Source organism: Lygodium microphyllum, chromosome 14 (assembly GCF_053477565.2).
Source record: "Lygodium microphyllum isolate KBCC chromosome 14, Lygodium_microphyllum_v1.1.10, whole genome shotgun sequence".
In the NCBI taxonomy this organism is placed as follows: domain Eukaryota; kingdom Viridiplantae; phylum Streptophyta; class Polypodiopsida; order Schizaeales; family Lygodiaceae; genus Lygodium; species Lygodium microphyllum.
Genome location: NC_141148.1, coordinates 75,034,792 through 75,060,404, shown reverse-complemented (window position 1 = coordinate 75,060,404; position 25,613 = coordinate 75,034,792). Strand labels below are relative to the sequence as shown.

Genomic DNA, 25,613 nt, shown 5'->3' with positions numbered 1-25,613 from the left:
GACCAATTGAAGTGCTTCTGGGGATTTATGAATACATTTATGACTCTGGGAAGCATAAGCAATGCAAGGTAGTTTCTAAGATATCCACTCCTAAACTGAGCACACCTTTTACCAAAAACTGTTCTGCAGTACTTATTGTTGAGGAAATGTCAACATACCTTCAAGGATGCTATATCTTCCTGGATAGTTAGTGTGTCTTCATCCCCTCTTAGCAATTGGAGGGTTCGAAGACTAGAATCAAGTTGAATTTCAAGTACATATATTTGCTCCGCATAAGCATTTGGATTGCCCTTCAACTCTTCTAGTTGCCGCCTTTGACTCTCAATGTCCTTTTGCAATACAGCAGCAGCATGTAAAGTGCCTTCATGTCGAAGCATTGTATCTCTCTTCTCAAGATATTGAGCTTTTCGCCTAGTCAATGCATCTTTCTTCTCGGACACTCTCATGTTGGCTTTGGCAGCCATGCCCTGAACCTTCTCCATATGCACCATACAATCAACCAGTTGTCTACTGCTACCACCTGCTTCACAATCAATCTCATTTTTGTCACTTCTAGCTTCCACATCTGTCATTATTGGCCCATTTGTTTTCTTCCAATTATCTACCTTCTTTTGCAAGCCTCCTGGCTGAGTCTTGCAAGTTTGTAGCACACTTTCTCCAAAAGCAGCCCATGCAATCTGATGACCTTGTGGATCACTTTGAGCTGCACTGCATCGTTCATATGCAAAGCAACGGGCAAACTTGTGTGTGATCTCGCTGTTGGGAGGAGCAACCTGGTAGACCTTCTGGAACAGCAGTCGGCAGTCATCAATAAATTCTGGTCGCAACATATTCAGAAAGAGCTTTGATTTTTTCTCGCACTTTGTTTTGAAAACTGTTAGCCACTCCGAGTCTGGCAAGTCCTCTTTTGATAAACTTCTCCAAAGCTTCCCTTCCAAGCTCAGCCCATATTCCTTATGAAGCTCCTCTTTAGTAAAACAAAACCGGTTAAGTTTTGGGTACTTGTATTTGACTACTATATTACCTGCAAGAAGACAGCAATCTTGCATTAAAATGTGAACAATCAATCATGAATGGCATCTTATCACTATATGAGGACACAGCAAGCATAAAAAATACAGAAAACGGTTGGAATTTAAGTTACCTTGGGAAGAAGACTTGGACTTTGGCTTCATTGTGTACTTGGCTCACAATATATTGTGTAACTTTCTTCCTAGTACTTGATCATTGCGTCTCTTTTGACAAGGTTTCTTGGATGGCCTTCAAGGTTAACTTGCAAGTGCAGATCCTCTTCATTCTGCAAATCTACACAGCCTTGCCCATTTCCATTATGCAACTATTAAAAAGGGAGCTAAAACAACAAACACACAAACTTGTATAGTAGACCAACATAGCAAGGAGCTCAACAGTAGCATCCAGCAACAACCATGCATTTAAAGAAGCAAGTTTCAAGAGACAACAACAACGCCTGCAAGACAAGCATGCTTTTGGCAGCAAGTTTCAAGAGGCAAGCAAAAGTTTATACAACACAAAATGTCTCTAGATTCATTAATTTGCAAAGAGGCCCACATATGTGAAAAGTAACTTATGACTTTCTTCTAAGTCAGAAAAATAGGATCTGAATTCAATATTTTTGACACAAATATTATCTGTATTAATCCTTCTCTCTTCAGAATTCAACATCTTACACGAGTTCATTACAAATAGACCAATTAATCTAGCATATCACAACAATTTATTGCTAAGATAAACATGATTGATGCACTTTCGAGCCGATAGCACAGCAAACTGCATTTTGGAATGAATGACACAATAACATTGAAGTAAAAATTTATGCAATTGAGAAAAACACACATTTCTCCAGGTTTGTTGCTTACAAAGATGCCCATATATGTGGAAAGTGACTTATGATTTTGTTCTAGGTGCAAGATGTTAGCATATTTGATGTGTATGTATGGGAACTAGTTTTAGTAGAATGGATGCATAAGGATAACCACGTGAGTGGACAAGTGGTTGGATGAGTTAGCACTAAAGACTGGCCACATGCAATGTACTAGATTGTAAACCTTGCCTATTTAAAGAGGCACCGACTAATGTAAAGGCTATCTTGTGTTCTTACATACATTCTAACCATGAATGGCTCTCTTTCATATCCTCCATAATCACTTCATGTGGTATCAAAGCCACCTCCTTGTGGTTGTGAGATTGTGAGGCATCCACCCCTTTACACAAAGTCGAGAGCTGCAAACACTATTGGGGAAGGCTATCATTAAGGTATAATTCCCTCTTGCACTCATTTTGATTCACTTTGAAGGCTCTTTCATTATCAAGTAGGGGAGGAAGAGCAGCTATTGGAAGGGCTACAAAGGTCTTATCTTGCCAAAGGTTTTTCTAGAATCCATCCATCTCTCACAAGGGGACTGCTTAAAGGCCCTGCTGAAAGGGGCAGCTTGTCAACAAGCTGAGGCCTTGCTTACGGCCACAAGCTAAGGGCCTACTTGCCTAAAAGCAGGGGGGTTTGCTTCCTCTATCAAAGGCAGAGAAAGGGGAGATAGAGAAGAGAATAAGAAGAGAGAAGAGGTGTTTGTTTGAGCTTGGAGCTCAAAAACCAACTCACCTCTGCTGATCCAGTCCATCCACATCAAAATCAGCACCAACATCAACTCGTTGTCCTGCATCAACACATCATCATGCTGCATTGATGGCCACATGCTACTCACGAAAATCCTCTTTTCTTTAGTAATTCTCCTTTGGAAAGGTTTAAACATTAATGTTTTAAGGCTTGTTCACACCTTTATCTTTAAAACTGATTCTATTTGAGCCCTGTTCACATTGCTTGACATACCCGAACTGGTTAAAGCAAAATTGTATTCATATTGCTGCCTTGAACTAGTTGTTAAAAGGGGAGTATTTCCATTGTCAAAAACATAACTTGAGGATTGACTTTATGCGAGATTTTTCCCATTGAGAGATTGATCAAATTCCTTGTAACTATCAAAAATTTCCCCTCTTGTAATCGGGACTAGAAACTGCCATTGAGCAAAAATACCAAGTGGTAAGACCTTCCCGTATTCAGCAAAACAATGTTCTATTTCTATTATGCTGCATGCAGTCTCATTGTTCAAAATCAAATTCAATGCCATATACTCCATGAAATTATCGAGCCAAATTCTAACAAAATCCCAAATTTCTTGAATCTCAAAATTATCTATGTAATTTCTCTTAAAACCATATATGCCATGATGCTATCAAGCCAAAGCAATGTATTTTTATGTATCCATCTTATTGAACAAAAAGAGATTAAAGTCAAAGAGCAAATTGATCAAAGGAAATACCAAGATAGAAGACCATAAGGAAGAGCAATCCAAGAAGACAAAGAAGACTACAAGGATCAAGAAGAGCAAAGACACAAGAAGGTCACTATGAAGACTATCAAAGAATACCAAATCCAAGAAAGGAATCGAGAATATCAAGACCAAAGCCAAAGCCAAGGAGAAGAAGATCAACCAAGACGAAAGAGTCAAAGAACAATAAGCACCAAATATGAAAAAAGAATTGTAATGTCCACCATTGGCACCAATGATGTAGCCAAGGGGACAAAAAACTCTAAAGTGAATGAATGTTGTAAATGAATGTAAGAGTGTACAGAATGCCCAAGGGCAAAGAAATGTAGTATCAAAAAGTGACGTCCACCAGAGATGAATCCCAACTGTTGTGACCACCAATCAAAGTGTCAACAGTCGGAGTACCGGAAACCCCAACGCTAACCACCAAAGTGTCGAGGAACTGAGGCAACAACGAAAGAGGTGTTTGCTGATGTAGACAGCCTACTCGACAACAAAAACACAAGTACTACAGTAGCAGCCCGGTGGGAGAGATGACAGCAGCTTGTCGCTTGGCACCAAATGCTGAAAACAGAGGCTAATCAAGTGCTATGATAACACAATAGATGGAGACCTCCGAACAACAGGGCTATAGCTGCAAGCAACCCACCTAGGGCTGGATAGTAATGGGCTGCAATCAGTGATGGCTGAACAGCAAATGGTAGGTGGTTGTTCATGGCTGAAATCTACACGATACAGTGAGAAACTTGCACAAAGGGACGAGGCTGAATGGTGGGCAGCCTATGTCATGAGGACATGTATTTTTGAGACCTCACTTAACATGTGGATTAATTTTTAATCACATGGTTAAGTAAATGTTGCACATGTGAGGTGTAACTGGGGTTAGAGTAAATTTACGTGCCCGAGATCCAAAGAAATCACGGGATGTCAAGGCAAAAGTTTTTATAAGTTATGCTGCACAAGTACTTGGTGGTATCTGGTGCCAATTGGTCGCCTAGGTCATTCATTTGGCCATAAGTGTCAGTCGGTGACACTAGAGAAGTGGCGCTTAATGGTACCTAACGCCAATCTGATGATCAAAGATGGCACAGAGACACTCGGAAATGGAAGTTACCTAGCCAATTTAATAATTGGCTTGTCAGATTATTTTTTTGAGCGCTGAAATAATTATTAGATTAATTTTCAATAATTAAAGGCTGAAAATTAATATTTAATTATGGATAATGTTGGAAAAACCATTTGGGAAGGCTGCCACTTGTCAAAAATGCCCATGCAAGTCTGAAAAACGTCTTTAGAGGCTAGAGAGAGGCATTTTTAGTGTATTCAGTCTGCAAGAGAGAGGGAGGAGATGCTGCTGGTATAATTTGCAACCATTGGAGGACCTTCTGAGGCAGCCAAGGGCAGGAGAAGACCAATCAATAGCAGGTGACAATATCTATAGGCTGTTGAGACAGGGCAGAAGTAATAAATGACTAATCTTCTTCAATTCTTTCCATCTACAAGCTGTTGTGGCAGGGCAACAGCTACATTTGACTGATTTTCAGTCATTCTTCGTGACAAAACTCTGAATTTTCTCTCTCTACAGCTTTCTCTCTCATCTCCTAGCCATTTCATAGCCTTGCTCCAAAGATCTCAGCATTTGGACCCTTGGAGGCTAAGAAATTGCAAATTTCTTTGCTATAAACCCTAATTTACAGCATAAATTAGGGTTTACTAGTAACCTCGAAAAGCGTGCCAAAAATTGGAAGCTCCAAGACTTGGATTCAACAAGGCTGAAGGTGAATCTCAGCTAAATTCAAGTGGAGGACTAGCCAACCATTAAATTTGGGGCATTTGCATCGTCTATGAAGTGGGTGAAGGCCAATTAAGTGCCCGAATCAAGGAGCAAAATAGATTGAAGACTTGCTGGTCACTTTGGACAGCAAGGGGAGTTTGGATTGCGAAGGGGATCGGGAGAATCCCATTGTAAATCAACTTTTTCCTCAATAAAACTAAAGAAATACCGAAAGGGACACCAATTTTGGGGCCAATCTGGTGTGCATTGTCCAAAATCAGTAGGTAAATTTGTATTTTCAGATATGCATTAATTGTTTGCTGCTATAATTAAGTTTGGATTGCGAAGGGGATCGGGAGAATCCCATTGTAAATCAACTTTTTTCTCAATAAAACTAAAGAAATACTGAAAGGGACACCAATTTTGGGGCCAATCTTGTGTGCACTGTCCAAAATCAGTAGGTAAATTTGTATTTTCAGATATGCATTAATTGTTTACTGCTATAATTAAGTTGTAATTAGGGATTTACCACCCTTCCACGGAAGGAAGGCTGGTTACAACCTATCTATTTATAGACGTTGAAGGGTGCCCCAAAAATAAGGGTTTGGGGGACCACTCAAACTCTCTCGAACCACGCACCAAATTTGTGTTTTTCATTAATTAAGCGTGTATTGGGATAGTTAAAAATGCTAATCAACTGTAAAGCTTGTTTTAGCTCTACACTCACCTCACTTCTTTTCATGAGACCATCATCTCTCTTTCTCCTCTTCATCCACCATCTCTACTTAGTGTTCTACTACTGCATTTTACTACAGCGTTCTATTGTTACATTCTACTGCGGCATTCTACTATTGCCTTTTGCATCTTGGTTGCTCCCCTTCCATTAGGCGTCACACCTCCAGCTAGCATCATCATCATCAAAGGTTGTCTTCATTTGCGTTTTCAGCTTTTGGCTCATCCTCACCACTTGGTGTCACATCCATCTGTTGGTGTTAGCTCATAAGGCCGGCATTTGCAAACTCAAAGGCTTCTTTGGCTATCTCCCTACTCCAAGCACCAGTCTTCATCCCTGCATTTACACATTCAAAGGCTCCTCTTCAACGGTAATCTCCCTACTCCCACGACACCTCATCATCCCTACATTTGCAAACTCAAAGGCTTCTTCGGCAATCTCCCTGCTTCACGACATCTTTCATGCTATAACACTCTTGTATCAAATTCACTCATTACTTCAATCCTTCATCATCTCATCCATCTGAGTTTCTCTTCTCTTCTCAATGTTTGCCATATAAACTCTACATTTCTCCCCACAAACCCTACTGTCTCTCTAGTTGCTCAGTCATTTCTTGACATGGTATTAGAGCCAAAGGCGCTCAGTGAGCCACGAAGATCCTTTGCATCGAAGAAGGCAAAGACCGGTTGTGGATTCAGCATAAACATCTTATTATTACTCTACTTCCACTACCTCATTGGGAGACGTCCTTCTTTTCCCTCCCACCCTCCTTTTTCTAGGTTGCCACTCCAGTACTATGGCTCTTGAGCTAAGAAATCCATTCCATGCTGATTAGCCACTTAAACAGCCCCAAAACAAGCTTAATTGAATGAAAACCCTAAAATGAGGCACGGTTCAAGAGAGTTCAGCGAAACCCTAATTTGGGAAGGTCCGTCCTCATCTATAAGTAAATAGGTTGTCCCCATTCAATCTAATCCCTTTTCGTGCAGTTTCTCACCCTTTAGTGCAGATTTCAGCCATCAGCCCACACACACATGGCTGTTCAGCCCATCGACTATTGCTACTCCATCGGCTGCTGCTCCAGTGCCTGGCATCTGCTTCTACACCTGCCGCCCACTCTGAGACACCCTTCGAGGCTATGTTTGGCATCCTCCAACCAACTCCAACATCTTCATCACCTTCTGCAACTTGCATTTGGTTCCACAACACCCAGGTAACAATTCCTACACACTCTAGCTGCTTGTGTTCGGTGTCTCTTTCTCCAAGCAACAAGTGCTAGTGCTCCTCCTCATCTAGGCAACATCCACAGCTTGCATTTACACTCATCTAGGGAACTACCTTCCATCTTGCATCTTCTCTTGCTTGCATTTGGTGCTCCGGGCCCTTCTGGCATCATCGTTTTGCAATATCCTCTTCTTCCTACACTCCGACTAGTGGTCATAGACTTGGGATTTGTCTCCAGTGGATGTCACTCTCCCACACACTGCTTTGCCCTTGGGCACATGGTATACTCTCGCATTCAATTACAGCATTCATTCACTTCAGAGTTGTTTTCTTTCTCCCCCTTCTTTTATTTGTGTTTGAGTTTTTGTGTGAGTTTTGAGTTTTGTGTTTAGGGTTTGAGTTTGCTTTCTATATCTGTGTTTGTCTCCTTGTACTTTTGTCATGGTCGTACACTATGTTTCCTCAATGCAAACCCTGGCAGTGACTCCACAGTCTTCTTCACATGGTGACAGAGTTGGTGCTCTTATAAAGAGTATCCTAAGGATATTGTGGAGAGCTAGTCTTTGCAGAAGGCATACAATATGACTCATAACCGAATCACAATGTCACAAACACCTTCTTCTCATGACCCCATGATGTCTTATCAGGCTTCTCCATCACTAGAAGCCCTAAGGAGGTATTGTGGACTCCGCAAGGAAGACAAACCATCACCCTCTATGTTTACACCCATGCCAAATATTCTAGATTTCATTAACCTCATAGAGGAGTTTGAGGAGTACCTATGCAACAAGTATAGACGAGAAGACATCCCTTTCTTCCAGTTTTGCTATTCCTTTCAAACCGGTTGGTGAGGCTAGCCACCTTTCTAATCATGGAGGTAATATGATATTTGGGACGACCGACGATCCATCTTCATCATCTTGGTTAGGCCCTATGTTAGGTTCGTACCATCCTTTTGAGTCATTCGAATCAAAACCCGCTCTTGTTTTGCTTTTTCGTGTGCAGGATCTGGATGGTCAAATGTATATAGATCTTAATAGAGGGGGCTCACGAAGCAAACATTCATCATCACATATACCTACATCTTCTGTTTCATTTGAGCAAGCCAATTACTCTTCTTCTCTCCCTCCCATCCCACCCTCTTCTCTTCAAGCCATATCACACTCATTTCACAACCTCAGCTTACATTCCACATCCGCCTCTACCACACTAGGAGTTAGACCTTCAGGCTTCTATCGCTGCTCCTAGCACTTTCTCATTCTCTATTCCATATTCACAAGTCCCTACCACTTCACATCACGATGCCTCGTTAGGGGGCATCCCACCTCTTAACACTGTCACCTACCCGTTCCCACAAGCCACTCCACACTATGGGGCTTCATTATAGGGAATGCCACCCTCTAACACAGTTCCCTCTACCTTTCCTCGTGTAGGCGCATCTTTTCCCCCTGGGACAGTTATCCGACCATCCCCCTCACTACCCCTAGCTACATACACACCATGACCTCTCACATGCAAGGATTTCCTTCCTCTTATTATGGTGCGTCATCACACTTTCCATGTGTCACTCCTACGCAAGGATTTTCATCCTCTGATCCATATGTTCCTATCCCTCCGCCATGGGGTACTCATGTAGCAACAATGCCTATGCCTAGCCATCCCATGCAAACATTTGGATCCACCATGCACACTTCTCATATGCCTAGTGGAAACTCTGGAACCCATTACCAAGGGTACTCCTTTCCACCACAATACCCAACCTATCCACCTTATCCAGGCAATACCACTCTTATTGCATCGGCCAAGAATGCCTTCATAGACAAGACTCGTTCCAACAGGTCGAATTTCACCACTTGGTCAAACTATATGCAGCAAGTGCTCGAGTCTCAAGGTCTTTGGGACCTTGTTGTTGGTCCTAATCCTATGCATGATCCTCACCTAGCCCACCCCGATTACATCCATCAATGGAGAGCTCGCAATGTCATAGCCAATGTTGAGCTGATGCAAGGTTTGCTTCCTGAGTTTCACTCTCAATTTCAGCACTTTCCTCACACATCAAAATGTTGGAGTCATCTCAACGACCGCTATGCGGCCAGAGATCGTACTCCGCATATAAACATCAACTTTGAACTTCAAGAAGTTTTCATTAAGGAAGGGGATGATTAGTTGGCTAAATATCGGCAGTTACTGGCCAAGTTTGCCGCTACTGGCTCTCCGAAGTTAGGTTGCATTCTTTTTGAACAAGTTGCCCAACAAGTACTTCCATTTTATCTAGCACATTGTCTCACTATCTAGATTGCCAACCTTCTACGAGTTTGAGTGCCAATTCTTGCATTATGCAAGGCTGTATGATCAAGTCCACAAGAAGTCCTCCACACCCATCCATTCCGAGGGGCGCGGGTTAGGTGCCTCTTCTTTGGCAGAGAAACCCAACAGTGGCAAAAACTCACAAGATGTGAAGGCAAGCCAAAACAAGGATGACACCACTTCCTCCAATGGAAACAAAGAAATATGACCCCTTTGACAGCAAATTCCTAAGAAAAATAGGTTTTGCACACACTACCAAAGGTTGGGCCATGTAGACGAGGAGTATCGTACCAAGGCCCAAGGTTTACCACCCAAACAACCACAACAAACTACTACGACTATACAATCTAGGGGGGCTACACCTCCCACTACTGCCCCATCTCCTTCTTCAATCCCCACGGCTGTTGGACATATGGCACAAGGACAGCCTTAGCGACCATCCTTCTCTACTCCTGAGGGATTGGCTGATTGGTCTACTATCGCGGATTTCATTGCACTTTATGCATCCACATCACTTTTGCCTTCATGTAGGACAACCTCACCACCTCATCAAGTATTTCATTGGCAACTACCTGCTAGTGAGCATACACGATAGTGGCCATCTTCTTAGCTTTTTCTCATTGTTGCACTCTTAGGACTTTAGGCTATAGAATCCTACCCATAGGAGTCTTGTCTTTTTCCCTTTCATTTCTAAGCCTTCCCTTGCATTTACACATACATACACATTTGCATTATTGCACTTGTTCATTCAGTTAATTTTCCATCTCAATTTTGTTTTGTTTTTTAGAGCATCTTACTACTGACCTCTGTGATTACAGATCTTGATCTCTTTTGCAGAATTTGTTTTCAATGCAGGACTAACATATAGGTTTGTCTAGTCCTATCTAGGCTAGAGACATGGGATGCACACCATTCCATTCATGGTTTCATCTTCCTAGGAGTTTTGCTCTTTTACTAGTATGGAGGCTTCCCCTCTCAAGGCAGATCGTACAACATCTCTCTTGATGCTATCATGGCGGTGACTTCTACCTAGCTCTTCCAATTGGGATGCTTCTTCTCATCATGGTTCTCAACACCACCCGCCGAAGACTGATATTTGACTCCTCTTCCTCCTTCGGCATCAACATTCAAGGTTGAGAGGGGGTTCCTACCCTTGATGGTATTCTACAAGTTTCGGCACTTGTCTTCGACATCGACCTCCACCCCCCAACCGGTTGTACCTTCACCCTGTCCATTGCATGATTTCATCATCTTTGTACTAAAGCACTAGGGCAAGAAAACAATTTTCCCCACGAGGGACACTTGTTAAGAGTCATTTCCTGGACGCGGCCACATCAGCAATGCTACGTGGCTGCTCAGCAGTCCGACTGCATCAGTCAGCCGCATTTAATGCAGCTGACCTGATTATTTATGGGCATTACTTTCAGCCTATAAATAGGCTGAGTTTCCAGCAGTCTTTGTGCATTGTCTCTGATAGATTTCAGTCTACTAACTGCGAAGATTGCTCTCGGGGCTGACGGAGATCAAGATCCTCAAGGTGGAGACATACGCAAATATTTTCTGTACACCCCTGTATAATTCTGCATCCTTATACAGCATTCTTCACTGCAGATTTTTTGTGTTTCACTATCTCTTTCTCTCTCTCTCCTCTCTCTCTATTCACTCTTTGTCACGGTCATTTGCTTCGGCATTGCTTCACTCTGACATGGTATCAGATCATTAAAGGACCTATTTGAAGAGGAGTTTTCAGCGCGACACAAGGCTGCATTTTCAGCGTTCAAGTGCGAGCAAGTGGGCTGTGCATTAGAACAAGGCTGAGGCGAGTGTGGGCATGCGAGAAAAGAGAAGATTTGCTGAAGTTGCTGTTGTTTTTGCTGTTAGAGAAAAACCTCAACCCTAGCAGGCTGTATTTTCACAATCAAAGGGGGCTGCTTTTTGTGTTTTGTGCAAGCATTGTAGGTGAATATGTCTTATGAGGCTGAGACAGAGTTTCAGGCGATCATGGACCGGAAGGTGCCCATCCTGCCGGCTCTTCCTTCAAATCAAAAGCTCGATGGTGAGAACTATTGCATCTGGCAGGTCATGATGCTTGCCACATTGGAGTCCTATGATTTGGTGGAGCTAGTTACGGAAGCTATCAATTATCCTTCTTCACGAGACGAGTCCAAACTCTCTTCCAGTGAGAAGGTGAAGTTGGCAAAGGCTCAAGCACATTGGGATAAACTCAATGCTCGCATTCGCTCGTTTTTATCTCTCATGTACTACAGCTGTTCTCTCTCATATAGAGAGCATTTGACGGTGGCTAGGGAGATATGGCTGGAGTTGGATCAAATGTATACTCGGATGACCGTCATGAAGCGAGTTTCTTTGAAAGTGCAAATGAGGACAGTGTCAACAAGTCATCATCCATGCGGGCTAAGGCAGCTTCAAATGCAAGTTCAAAACACAAGGAAGATGATCACTTCTGAAGATATGGCGATAACTCTTCTTTCACAATTACGACCTCATTTCAGTTGTTTTTATTCCACCTTGATTGCTTTAGGGCGGTCTAAGACTCTTCCGTGGGGAGAATTGGTTTCTATGGTCTTGGACCAAGAGGAGCAACTGAAAGAAACCAATGCTTCGAAATCTAAAACTTTGGTTGGTCAATCCTCTTAGAAGAAGGGGAAGGACCAAAGGAAAAAAAAAGGAAGATAAATCTAAGAAGGACAAAGATAAGGAGTCTACTTGTCACATTTGCGGCAAAACAGGTCACTGGAAAAAGGATTACCCCAACAAGAAGAAGAAGGAGAAATCTTCAAAGGATTCCGAAGTGGTGACTGCTCCCTCATCAACTACTTTCCTCCACTTGGATGTGATTGAGGATTCGACCCTGCCAGCTTCTAATGCTGCATTGGCCGCCCCATTTACTCGAGAGTGGATTGTTGACAGTGGTACCTCTAGGCACATGACTCCTTCTTCAGCACAAGTGTTACTCATTTGCGGCCTTCTCATGGTCAGAATCTTGTTGGAGATAGATCATCTATTCCTATTCAGAGACGAGGCAACATGCATCTTATTCTAGATGGGCGTGGTGGTACCCATGCATCTAAGGTACTTTGTTCGTGCTTTGGGGTATCATCTTCTCTTGGTGCACAAGATTTGTGCCCTCAACCTCTTGGTCAAATTTGATGTGGATTCTTTTTGGATTCTTGATCGAGGATCTGTTGGGAATAAAGGCCCTTGTACCTTTTAACGTGCTCGGGTGTGAACACACCCTTAGCACTTGTACTTACACATATATATCTATCTATATTAAAAAAACCTAAAGTGGTACACTTGCCATTGTACCCAAAAATCATGCTCACTCTCTACTTTGCTCTCTCTCACTCTGTCTCGTTGCTGCTAATGAATACTAACTGCCTCGATCTTCGTGCCTCCCGGTCACTACAAACTAGTATCAGAGCGGGCAAGAGATAACTCAGGTGTGCACGCGTCTCAAGATAGTCAACAGGCGGGCGTAGGCTTAGCAGCAAGCGCACGTCAGTGTCTAGTAGGTGTAGGAGAGGCAATCGACGGACCAACAGGGGGCGTTTCAAGAGTCGCACGAGTGGCACACAGTCTTGATGGGTAGCAGACTATAGGCAACAGTCAAGGCATGCGACAATCAGGGCAATTTGAGACATTGACGACATACGCGGCATGGTCCAGCAAGCATGATGGGCAGCAGCAAGCGCGACGAACCAGCAGGGTTCACGAGATGGATGGGTAGCAACAAGCGCGACGGACCAGCAGGGTTCACGAGATGGACGGGACCAGCTGACGAGACGGTGGGCGCTGACAAACAACCACGCCACTGTTAGTGCGCGACGAAACGGGCAAGTGACCAAGCGGCGACCTGCACGACAGGTCAACGGACCCGTCATTCAACATTTTTTTTCTCTTCAAAATCCTTTTTTTTTTAATTTCCCTACCGAGGGTTCACGTGTGGAGGCACACCTTTAAATTTTCATGCGATCTAAGCCCAGAAATTTGGGGCTTCTCCAAACTGAGTGTTGTTCATGCAAAATTGAGGCATCTCCGTCAAAAATTACAAACATTGGGTGCATTTCAATTGGGGATTTCGCCAAAATTATTGAAATTTTGCTCATCTGAGTGAAATTTCTCAACATTGGATCCATAAAATTTGGAGCTTTTACTGTATTGGTGAATTCTGTTTAGCTGAGTTCGATTGGCTAACATTGGTGCACATTTGGACCCAAGAAATTTGGGGCTTTGGCAAAATTTTGTGAAATTTTGCTAATTTTGCCCGTTTTCTGCGTTCGAGAATATGTATTAATCCAATTGGGACAGATTGGTCAGTAAAATTTGGGGGTTTTGCTAAAATTGCTCTATTTTGGTAAAATTGGCCTATTTTATCCATGTCAGAGACAGTTCAAATGTATGATTAATGCTTTGAGCACAAAATTTTGGGGCTTTTGACCATGCATGTTAAATTTTATGCTCGTGGGTACATGTACAACAAAAATTGCAGCTAACACTTAGGACTTCTCATGTAATGTGATACATTTGCCGTTGGAATAGATGTAATCAGTTGTGGAATGCTGTAGCACATGGTTTGGTGCTTCTGAAAATTTAATTACAGATCTGAAATCTCTGCTTCTACGTGGTCATTTATTGTTGGTTGGTACTTGTTTGTACCTTAGTCACTCGTGTGACAGTTTGGGCCTGCATTTGCTGAATTTTTTGGTCACATTTGGGCTGAAAATCATGGCTGGCAGTAGTGACAGCAGTAATCTCATGCACATAAAGAAGCTTGAAGGAGCACATAACTTTTCAGTTTGGCAAAAACAGTGCTACAATATCCTGTTGCAAAAGAAGCAGGCAAAGCCGATTAAGACAAAAGGGGCAAAACCCGCAGATATGGAACAAGACGATTGGGATGAGTTAAATGAGCTTGCACGCTCAACCATCGAGCTATCGATTTCTGATGCCTTGTTGTTTAGCATTGAAGTTCATGAGTGGTTCTCTGCCTATACAAGGGGTCGACATGGTGTTGTCCAACTTGGGGACAACTATACATGTGACATTGCAGGTATTGGCAGTGTGCAGTTACAGTTTCAACATGGTTCTGTCTTCACACTTCAGCATGTACGACATGTACCTCAGCTCAAGAAGGGCAGCTAGATGATGATGGATTTCATACCACCTTTGGTGATGGGAACTGGAAGATCTGTAAGGGATCTAGAGTGATTGCTAGAGGCTGTAAAAGTGATACCTTGTATCCTCTCCATGTATCTAGTGTGAGTGATCATGTTGTTGCCGTGACCAAGCAGCCAAGTGTTTCCTTGTGGCATGGCCGGTTGGGATACGTGAGTCAAACAGGAATGAAAGCACTTTCTCATTTGAGTTACTTGCCTTAGAAGATCATCTAGGGCTACTAGACAACCTGATAGATTCATTCCTGGTGCAAACAATGTGGTTGATTATGTCATATTGACAAACTGTGGTGAACCGTCTTGCTTCAAGGAAACAATGGACAGACAAGACAGCAAGAAACTGTATAAAGCCATGTTGTCAGAAATGGAATCTCTCGAGAAAAATGGCACTTGGGACTTGGTGCAGTTGCCCAAAGGGCAGAAAACGCTTCCATGCAAATGGGTTTACAAGATATTCACTTCTGATTCCTCACCAAAGTACAAAGCAAGATTGGTTGTGAAGGGGTACAAGCAAGAACATGGAATTGACTTTGATGAGATCTTCTCTCCTGTAGTCAATATGACTACCTTGAGAACCATTTTGGGCTTGGTTGCAATTAAAGATATGGAGCTCATACAAATGGATGTAAAGACTACATTCTTATATGGTGATCTGCATAAAGACATATATATGTAGCAGCCTGAAGGGTTTGTGGAAAAAGGAAAAGAAAAGATGGTATGTAAACTCAAAAGGAGTCTTATGGCCTGAAACAAGCACCAAGAGAATGGTATCATAAATTTGATACATTCATGCAGTCTCAAGGTTTCCATAGAAGTCAAGTGGATCACTGCTTGTACACTAAGAAAGCAACAAATGGCAACCTAATTATCTTGGTTTTGTATGTTGATGACATGCTAGTTGCTAGCAGGGATACTCATGCCTTGAACTCACTGAAGCAAAGTCTTCATGGCAGCCTTGACATGAAGGATCTTGGTGATGCAAATCACATTCTTGGCATGTGAATACCCAGAGATAGGTCAAAAGGATTGCTCTATCTATCTCAACAGGAGTATATCTCCAAGGTTTTGCAACGTTTCAATATGGAGGTGGGGAAAACAATTGGCGTTCCATTGCCTCCATATGTGAAACTCAATGCAGAGGACAGCCCTACATCTAATGTAATGAGAAGGCTGAAATGGCCAAGATACCATATGCTTCAGCTGTTGGCAGTTTGATGTATGCTATGGTTGCTACACGTCCTGACATTGCCTTTGCAATGGGTGTGGTTAGCAGATACATGGCAAACCCTGGTAAAAAGCATTGGGAAACAGTGAAAGGTATTATGAGATACCTCAAAGGCACAAAGGAGTTGTGCATCTGCTTTGGAAAGTAGAAGGCATCTGTTGTTGGCTTTACGGATACAGACTATGCTAGTCATGCAGATTGCAGAAAGTCCACTTCTAGGTATGTGTTTACTTTCACAAGAGAAGTAGTCTCTTAGATCTCCAAACTTCAAAAGTGTGTTGCATTGTCTACTACAGAGGCAGAGTATGTGGCTGCCACTGAGGCATGCAAGGAGGCTTTATGGCTTTCACGTCTAGTAGAGGAGCTTGGCATTATAGAGTTACCTATTCTCCATTGTGACAGTCAAAGTGCTATCATGCTAGCACGGAATCCTGTCTTTCAAGCAAAGACGAAGTACATACAGGTGAAGTACCACTTCATTAGAGATGTACTTGACAGCAAGAGCATTGAGCTTGTCAAAGTGCACACAGATGATAATCCTGCAGACCTTCTCACAAAGGGTTTGCTCATTGTCGATAGATGATGGGAGTTGAATAGATATATGTATTTCAGCTTTGTACATACCTAGACTTAGCTGATTCTTTTCTCCTCTTAAGACGCATTGCCTTTAGGTGGAAGGTGGTTGGGAATAAAGGCCCTCGTGCCTTTTAATGTACTCGGGTGTGAACACACCCTTAGCACTTGTACTTCCACATATATCCATCTATAATAAAAAAACCTAAAGTGGTACACTCGTCATTGTACCCAAAAATCGTGCTCACTCTCTACTCTGCTCTCTCTCACTCTCTGTCTCACTGCTGCTAACGAACACTGACTATCTCGATCTTCGTGCCTCCCAGTCACTACAGGATTGAGAGCGGTTCTTTCTTCAGGTTATAAGGAGAATGGAGTCTACAAGTTGCGGTCTTCTTCTACCTTGACTTCTCTTTTTCTTACCTCCCAAACTCAATCCAAGCTTTAGCATGCTCGGTTTGGTCACCTCAATTATGAATACCTTCGAAAGGCGTCTAAGGACCAGTTTGTTCGAGGTTTGCCAAATATTGTGGTGAGTCAGCAGCCTTGTGTATCCTGCATCCGTGGGAAGCAAACTTGTGATGTTGTTCCCAGCAAGGCTTTCAGGCGGTCTTTAACACCCTTGAAGCTTGTTTCCACTGAACTTTGTGGACCGATGAGGACGGAATCCCTTCGAGGGAATTTGTATTTCATGCTCATTGTAGATAATTATAGCAAGATGACATGGGCCTATTTCTTGAAGCTGAACTCGGAGGCTTTCTCCAACTTCAAGGATTGGTTGCTCTTTGAGGAGAACCGATCAGGGCGAAAGCTAAAGACCTTACGATCAGATAAGGGCAGAGAATTTGTTTCTAATGAATTTGCTCGGTTTTGTGCAGATCGTGGCATACACCAGGAGTTTGCCAGTACAAACGCCCCTCAAGAGAATGGCATTTTGGAGTGGAAGAATCACAAGGTGATTAAGATGGCCCATACTATGATGGAGCATTGTCAAACACCTCAGTGTCTATGGGCTGAGGCTGTGGCTACTTCAATTCACATCCTTAACCGTTTCCCTACTTCCGTTGTTGTTGGTATGACTCCTTTTGAGGCGTACTTTGGATCAAAGCCCAATGTTTCTTATTTCAGGGTTTTTGGGTGTGATGCTTATGTTCACATCCTGAAGACACAACATAACAAATTTGAAGCGGCTTCCAGAAGACAGGTGTTTGTGGGCTATAGCTCGCAATTTCAAGGCTACGGATTGAATGATCCTGTTAAGTGGGATGTCTACACGAGCCGTGATGTTCGATTCGTAGAGGTTCCAGCCCCAGAGGGGGGTGAGGATCACCCTGTACTTGGCGATCCCGGTGATAGCTAGGCCCCAGCGACTGTTCCTCTCGAGCCTGTGTCTCTTGAGGACTCTTCTTCGAATGAGGAGCCTACTATCCAGCCACCAGATTCACCGATTGGTCCTCCCTTGAAGATGGATCTTCCAAAAACTTCAGCAAATGGAGAGCGTCGAGGGGAGATTTGGCCTCCTCGTCGTTGGGCTTGTGACACGCTCCGAGATTCAGGGATCGAGGGGATCCCTGAGGAGTGACAGCCGGAGGATTGTGAACCACGGAGGTCACAACGGCACCAAGCACATACTATGGAGCTTGTTTGCTCTAACTACTGTTTGATGTCCCGTGTTATGCAGGATAGAGAGCCTACATCAGTGAAGGAGGCTTTACAGTTTGATCAATGGCGAAAAGCGATGAAAGCCGAGTAGGAGGCTATTGAACGGAATGGCACTTGGTACCTTGTGCCTCATCCCTCTCATAAGAAGGTGATTGTTGTCAAATGTGTCTTCAAGACCAACTACCATAGTGATGGCTTTTGGACAAGCACAAGGCTCGCCTTATTGCTAAAGGTTTTGCACAGCGCCTTGGTGTTGATTTCCATGAAACTTTTGCTCCTACTACTCGCATGGTGACTATTTGTGATGTTCCTGCCTGGTTGGTCATAGGAGATGACCTGTCTTTCAGTTGGATGTAAAGTCAGCCTTCTTGAATGGTGATTTGAAGATCTATGTAAAGTAGCCTCCTAGAGTTGATTCCTCAGATGGGAAGGTTTACAAGTTGAAGAAGGCCTTGTATGGCCTGAAGCAAGCTCTACATGCTTGGAACGAGAAGATTGATTCGTTTCTTCAAGCCAAGTTGGGATACCGGCGCTCTACGGCCGATCTGCAGCTTGCACTGACTGAAATGAATGCTGAATACACTGAAATGGATTGATCAGTCCCTGCATACAGCCCGAAGCGTCAGTGAGGGCACCAAATCAGGCTGATGATGACGGCAGCACCGAAGACAGAGGAAGATGACGGAGTCCGAGTGTGCACCTGCCAAAGAAGGAGGGAAGATAATAATACAACTGACTGCCAAGTGGAAAATGGCTATAAATAGCCAAAAAACCCAAAAACTCGCCGACCTAAAATTTGAGGCCATAAATATGTCCGACCAGCATTTAATGCTGATCCAACCAGCATTTAATGCTGGTAAAAATGCCAGGAATGCTCAGAAAAATCCCGGAAAGGGTGGAGAATGTCCGGCAAGTGAGGCAGGCTGAAGAATGCAGAAACTGCCCCGGGAAATGCACATAAAATCCCGACGGGAGAGAAAATGCACTGAAATACAATAAATTGAGTGCTCTAGAATGAGCTACCTCCTCCGTCAAAACAAGTGATAGACAAGTCAGAGCTCCTAAACTCCTCATCTGACTCAGACTGAGGCTCACAGGCAGGAGATGAAAAGGCATGACAAACATGACTGCTAACACCCCCTCTCAGATCCTGGATGTGGCGGAAGGCCAAGGGAGAAACCGATCCTGGGGTGGCAAGAGGAATGCCAAGGTCGATGAAGTCCGTCGATGAAGATTGTCGATGAAGAAACTCCTCGCGATCCTGGGAAGCCCCCTCTAAAACAGTAAGGGGCCAGGAAATCCACAGCAGCATCACCAAGATAGTCCCCCTCTGAAAGGGATGGGGGGTACGAGAGAACCACCAGAGGAGAGGGTGGGGGATGGGAAGGAACCTGTGGAAAAGAGGGTGCACTAGTGGAAATGGGTGTAGCAATAGATAACTGCCTCGGAGGTCCCTGCATAAGAGAAGGGGAATGGAGCCTATAAAGCCCGCTCTCCTGCCAACCTGTCGCAATAACAGCCCCTGTAGAGAATCCTCAATACAAACGGCCTGCTCGATGAAGACAACCCGGGTACCAAGCCTAGTAAGGCCATAGACTGAGAGGAGTGGAAAGCCCAAGTCAGGAACATAAAGAGCCTGGGAAAAGGAGCTCGACGCACGGTCGGGAAATAAAGGCAAAGTGCCAACACCACAAATAGGCACCGAAACAATGTCACCAACAGTGACTGAACCCTCAGAAGGGCATAGATCCTGCAACAAATCACCTCGGGGAGTCATATGACTAGAAGCTCCACTATCAACCAGCCAAGGCCTCTCAAAAGATGAGGCAACCACTGAAGAAGGCTCCTCCAAGTCAACAATATGAAGGAACACTGACTCATGGATAACCGCCGGAGTAGAGGTAGAAGGCTCGGATGTGTTAGCTCTATCCTTCGCTCCTGGACGAAGGTGAGGGTACTTCTTCCAACATTTCTCCTATGGATGTGTCCCCTTCCCACAGTATGGGCATTTAGGCCTCTCCGAGTCGGAGTCAGAACCTGAAGAACTCTCTTGTCTTTTAGCCTGTGACTTCCCTTTCTTTTGCGGCCCCCCTCTCGAACCTGCAACAAAAGCTTTGATGGAGGTGGATCCACTAGCTACCTCTTTGGCGCGCTCGTCATGCTCCAAAACAAGCGGGGCAAGCTCCTCCCATAGAAGCTTCTCATGGGTCCTCGATGTAAGAAGGCTGATATGATCCTTCATGGAAGAAGGATCATCAACAACGAGCATCCGTAATTTCTTCTCGAGAGTAATCCGATGGGCAAAAGTCTTCTGATGGTACAAAGAAGCAAGCTTTGTCCACACTTCTGCTGCTTTCCGCAACCTGCACACATGCACTAGAACAGAATCCTGTAAGCTCATAAAGAGGAAATATCGAGCTCGTGAGTTGAGCCAATCCCATAAGGCCGCACGATCCATCAATGATCCAACGATGGGATCCTCCATTGGACGAGAAATAGGGTGGGTAACAAACTCCCAAAGATCAAAGGTATCAAGGATACACTCCACCTTACACGACCAAAGCGAGTAGTTGGAACCTTCAAGCCGGTCTTCTTTGGGCAAAGAAGGAAGTACGGGCACCTATATAGAGGGTGCCATGGAAGGCATATGAAGGCCAGCAGAACGAGCCTTCTGTGAAACATGGAGAGAACGGGGAATAGAGGGATCTCGGTCAAATGGGCTAGGTGACCTACAGTCGTCGCGTGAACTAGCACGAAAGTCTCTCCGTCTCTCAGAGGAAGGAATAGAGACCTCATCCTCTGAATCAGCAAAGAACTGGTGATAAGACATCTTCGTATATATCTGCAATCATCAAACAATCTGCAACCAACAGACAGTCAAGATGGAACCGCCTATGTTAGAAAAGACCCAGAAGATGCTGTCGCCTACAAGAGGAGAGAGAAAATGCTGCCGCCTGGAGAAAAAAACTATCGCCTATCCTCCAAATGATGACGCCTTCTCCTCTGCTGATGTTGACCACCTCTTGTTGGCTGCGTTTGATGCAAACACAGGCTGCAAACACCTAGAAATCTGTCGCCTACTCCTCCTGATGCTGCAAAACAACAAAACACAGGTATGGAAGGCTGCGTTTCAGCCTGAACAGCACCGCCAAGGGCTGGAAAGGAGGGAAGAAAGGCTGCACTTGATGGTATCCTCCTTTGCAATGGAAGCTCTCCTCTGTGCTCTCAGTTAGGCGATGATACCATGTGAGAGCGCAACGGAAGAAGAAACACGAACACAGAGAGAGAGAGAGAGAGAGAAAGCAGAAAATGAAGAAAGAAAATCTGCACTGACTGAAATGAATGCTGAATACACTGAAATGGACTGATCAGTCCCTGCACGCAGCCTGAAGCGTCAGTAAGGGCACCAGATCAGGCTGATGATGACGGCAGCACCGAAGACGGAGGAAGATGACGGAGTCGGAGTGTGCACCTATCAAAGGAGGGAAGATGATAATACAACTGACTACCAAGTGGGAAATGGCTATAAATAGCCAAAAAACCCAAAAACTGGCCGACCTAAAATTTGAGGCCATAAATATGTCCGACCAGCATTTAATGCCTGATCCGACCAGCATTTAATGCTAGTAAAAGTGCCAGGAATGCTCAGAAAAATCCCGGAAAGGGTGGACAATGTCCGACAGGTGAGGCAGGCTGAAGAATGCAGAAACTACCCCAGGAAATGCACATAAAATCCCGACTGGAGGAGAAAATGCACTGAAATGCAATAAACTGAGTGCTCTAAAATGAGCTACCTCCTCCGTCAAAACAAGTGATAGACAAGTTAGAGCTCCTAAAGTCCTCATCTAACTTAGACTGAGGCTCACAGGCAGGAGATGACAAGGCATGACAAACATGACTGCTAACAGGACCTACCCATCCCTTCTCATTCTCTTGTTTTCTCTTGTCACTCAATCGACTGCAAACCATCTCTCACTTTTTTTAAAAACAAAACAAAATCAAAGTTCATTGTAGTTCCATCCACCTTTGTAGGACTTGGTAGACCACTAGGCAACCAATGAGCACCCTTTGTCCGATGCCCTGTCCTCTCTGGGGTAACTACTTTTACTCCCTTGGTAAGATAACCATCGCCTTTGTAGTCTTGGTAGGCCACTAGGCAACCACTATGCACCCTTTGTCTAATGCCTTGGTTGCTTTGGGATGGGATGCCTTGGGCAAAATGGGTTAGCCTTCCTTTCTCACCCTATTTTGGGCTTGAGAGGAGGTGCTGAGCTAAGAAATGCATTCCATGCTGATTAGCCTCTTAAATAGCTCCAAAACAAGCTTAATTGAATGAAAACCCTAAAATGGGGCACGATTCGAGAGAGTTCAATGAAACCCTAATTTGGGAAGGTCTGTCCTCATCTATAAATAAACAAGCTGTCCCCATTCAATCTAATCCCTTTTTGTGCAGGTTTCTCACCCTTAAGTGCAAATTTCAGCCATCAGCCCACACACACATGGCTGTTCAGCCCCATCGACTATTGCCACTCCATCAGCTGCCGCTCCAGTGCCTGGCGTATGCTTCTACAACTGCTACCCACTGTGAGACACCCTTCGAGACTGCGTTTGGTATCCGCCAACCCTCATCAACATCTTCATCACCTTCTACAGCTTGCGTTTGTTCCAAAACAACCAAGCAACAATTCCTACACACTCCAGCTGCTTGCATTTGGTGTCTCTTCCTCCAAGCAACAAGTGCTAGTGCTTCTCATCTAGGCGGCATCCACAACTCACCTGGGGGCCACCTTCCATCTTCCATACTTTTGCTTGCGTTTGGGAGCACAAGCCCTTCTAGCATCATCGTTTTGCAACATCCTCTTCTTTCTACACTCCGACTAGTGGTCACAGACTTGGAATCCAGCTCTAGTGAACATCACTCTCTAACACATTGCTCTACCCTTGGGTACACTGTATACTCCTTACATTCATTTACAACATTCATTCACTTCAAAGTTGTGTTCTTTCTCTCCCTTCTTCTGTTTGTGTTTGAGTTTTGAGTTTTGCGTTTAGGTTTGAGTTTTGCTTTCTGTGTTTGTGTTTGTCTCCTTATGCTTCTATCGTGGTCGTACACTCTGTGTTTCCTTAATGCAAACCCTAGTAGTGGCTCCACAGTCTTCTTCACAATGGCATCTCACTGACAAACAGTCTATCTACTCGATGCTTCTATTGCGACAAGAATGGTCACACCCTCTAAGATTGTCGACATCGACCTTTGCTTCCTACCCAACCGAAGTATATGTGTTTTCCACCAAGCACTCCTTATATGATGGAGCACCGCAAGACACCTCAGTTTCTGTGGGCCGAGGTAGTGGCTACCCCAGTTCACATCCTTAATCGATCTCCCACTTCAGTCGTTGACAGGATGACACCTTTTGAGGCTTACTTCGGGACTAAGCCTAATGTCTCTTATTTCAGGATCTTTGGGTGTGATGCTTATGTGCACATTCCGAAGATGCAGCGTGATAAGTTCGAGGCAGCTTCCCAACGACAGGCGTTTTGTTGGCTATAGCTCCCAATCCCAAGGTTATCATTTGTTTGACCCCGTTAAGCAGGATGTCTACAAGAGCCGAGATGTGCGGTTCGTGGAAGTACCAGCCACGGGGGGGGGGGGGGAAGGAGCACCCCGTCCTTGGAGATCCAGGGGAGAGTTGGGCTCCCGAGACCGTTTCTTTGGAGCCAGAGCCTCTTGATGGAGATTCTTCTTCGGATTCAGAGTCTTCTCTTCCACCGGCCACCCCCGAGGAGCTTCCGCCGGTGGATGTTCCTGAGTCTTTAGCAGATGGAGAGCGACGAGGAGAGGTTCGTCCTCCTCGTTGGACCTGTGACACCCTCCGAGATTTAGGGATCGAGGGGGTCCCTGAGGAGTGGGAACCGCAGGATGGCCGCGGCGGTCACGGAGAAACCAGGCACATTCTTCGGAGCTTGTCTGCTCCAACTATTGTTTACTGACCCGTGTTATGTAGGATCGAGAGATCGACTTAAATGAAGGAGGCTTTGCAGTCTGATCATTGGTGGAAGGCCATGGAAGCTGAGTTGGAGGCTATTGAGAGGAATGGCACTTGGTCTCTTGTGCCTCGTCCCTCTCACAAGAAGGTGATTGGTGTCAAGTGGGTCTTCAAGACCAAGTACCTTAGTGATGGTTCTTTGGACAAGCACAAGGCTCGCCTTGTTGCTAAAGGTTTTGCTCACTGCCCAGGCATTGATTTCCATGATACTTTTGCCCCCACTACTCGTATGGCGACTATTCGAGCTGTTCTTGCCTTGGCTGGCCATAGGAGATGGCATTTTTATCAGTTGGATGTGAAGTCGGCCTTTCTAAATGGTGACTTGCAGGAGGAGATCTATGTTGAGCAACCTCCCGGCTTTGGATCCTCGGATGGGAAAGTTTACAGGTTGAAGAAGGCCTTGTATGGCCTCAAGCAATCTCCGCGTGCATGGAACGAGAAGATTGACTCGTTTCTTCAGTCGAAGTCGGGATATCGGCGCTCCAAGGCCGATCCGCAGCTTTATGTGCACACTTCCACGGTTGGTCGTGTGTTGTTTGTGTCGTATGTTGATGATTTGATTTTGACAGGGGATCATGCACAGAAGGTCCGAGAGACCAAGATAGCTTTACATCAGGCATTCGAGATGACGGATTTGGGGCTTCTTCATTTCTTCTTGGGTCACGAGATTTATCAATCTCAGAGGGGGATTTTCATCTCTCAGCAGAGGTACATTCAAGAGCTCTTGGTGGCTTTTGAGATAGAGACTTGTCAGCCCATTACTACTCCTATGGATCCGAATTGGAAGGCCATTTCAAACTCAGATTCTCCCATGATGGATGCTTCACGCTACCGTCAGTTGATTGGATCCTTGATTTGGCTTCTCAACACTTGTGTTGATCTTTGTTTTGTTGTGGGTCTTTTGGCAAGGTTCATGACGCAACCCCAACAAGTGCATTGGCAGGCTGCCTTGAGGATTCTTCGGTATTTGAGTTGCTCTTCTTCGCTACATTTCTAAAGAGGTTCTACCAGTGGTCACCTCGTACAGGACAACTTCAACGATATGGGAGAAGCTTCAAATGTTGTGCAAGGCTCCATCAACTATGCATGCATTGACACTCTATGGACAGCTCCAATAGATGAAGTTCAAGCCTAAAGATACTATTCAATCTTTCTTACTTCATGCTACATAGGTACAAGATCAACTTCGACACATGCAATTCGAGCTTCCAGAGGCTAATCTTGTGGAGGCTGTGCTCTATAAGATCCCTCCAAGGTTTGATGGAGTAGAGGGGCTTATGGGCCCATACATCATCAATGCCAATCAATTTCACACATATGTCCTCAATGTTGTTAGAGCATGACACATCATTGAGATTACAGGGGAGACTTCTATCTTGGTATGGTGGCCATGATGAGGCATTTTCAGCTTAAGAGAGAGGTAACAGGAAGAAAATGTCGAAAGCCCATTGCAATCACTAAAATAAAAATAGACATTTTGCATGAGGACTGTAAGGAGTTGGCACCTTCGTAGAAGAAGAAGAGAC

The 25,613-nt window shown here is 44.4% G+C and overlaps 1 protein-coding gene across 4 annotated transcripts in view; it reads right to left on the bottom strand.

The window, feature by feature from the left end:
* Nucleotides 1-25,613, bottom strand: part of LOC148025737 (uncharacterized) — a 35,251-nt gene that overhangs the window by 2,082 nt on the left and 7,556 nt on the right. For 3 of the 4 annotated variants that reach the window (XM_087692963.1, XM_087692962.1, XM_087692960.1), the window contains exons 2-3: nucleotides 1,145-1,305; nucleotides 159-1,024 (exon numbers count right to left, since the gene is read on the bottom strand). In XM_087692963.1, the coding sequence (XP_087549089.1) occupies nucleotides 159-1,024; nucleotides 1,145-1,175 (897 nt within the window). In that variant the 5' untranslated portion in view covers nucleotides 1,176-1,305. Of the gene's footprint in view, nucleotides 1-158; nucleotides 1,025-1,144; nucleotides 1,315-25,613 lie in introns of all 4 variants that reach the window. The other variant, XM_087692961.1, reaches the window with a different exon arrangement.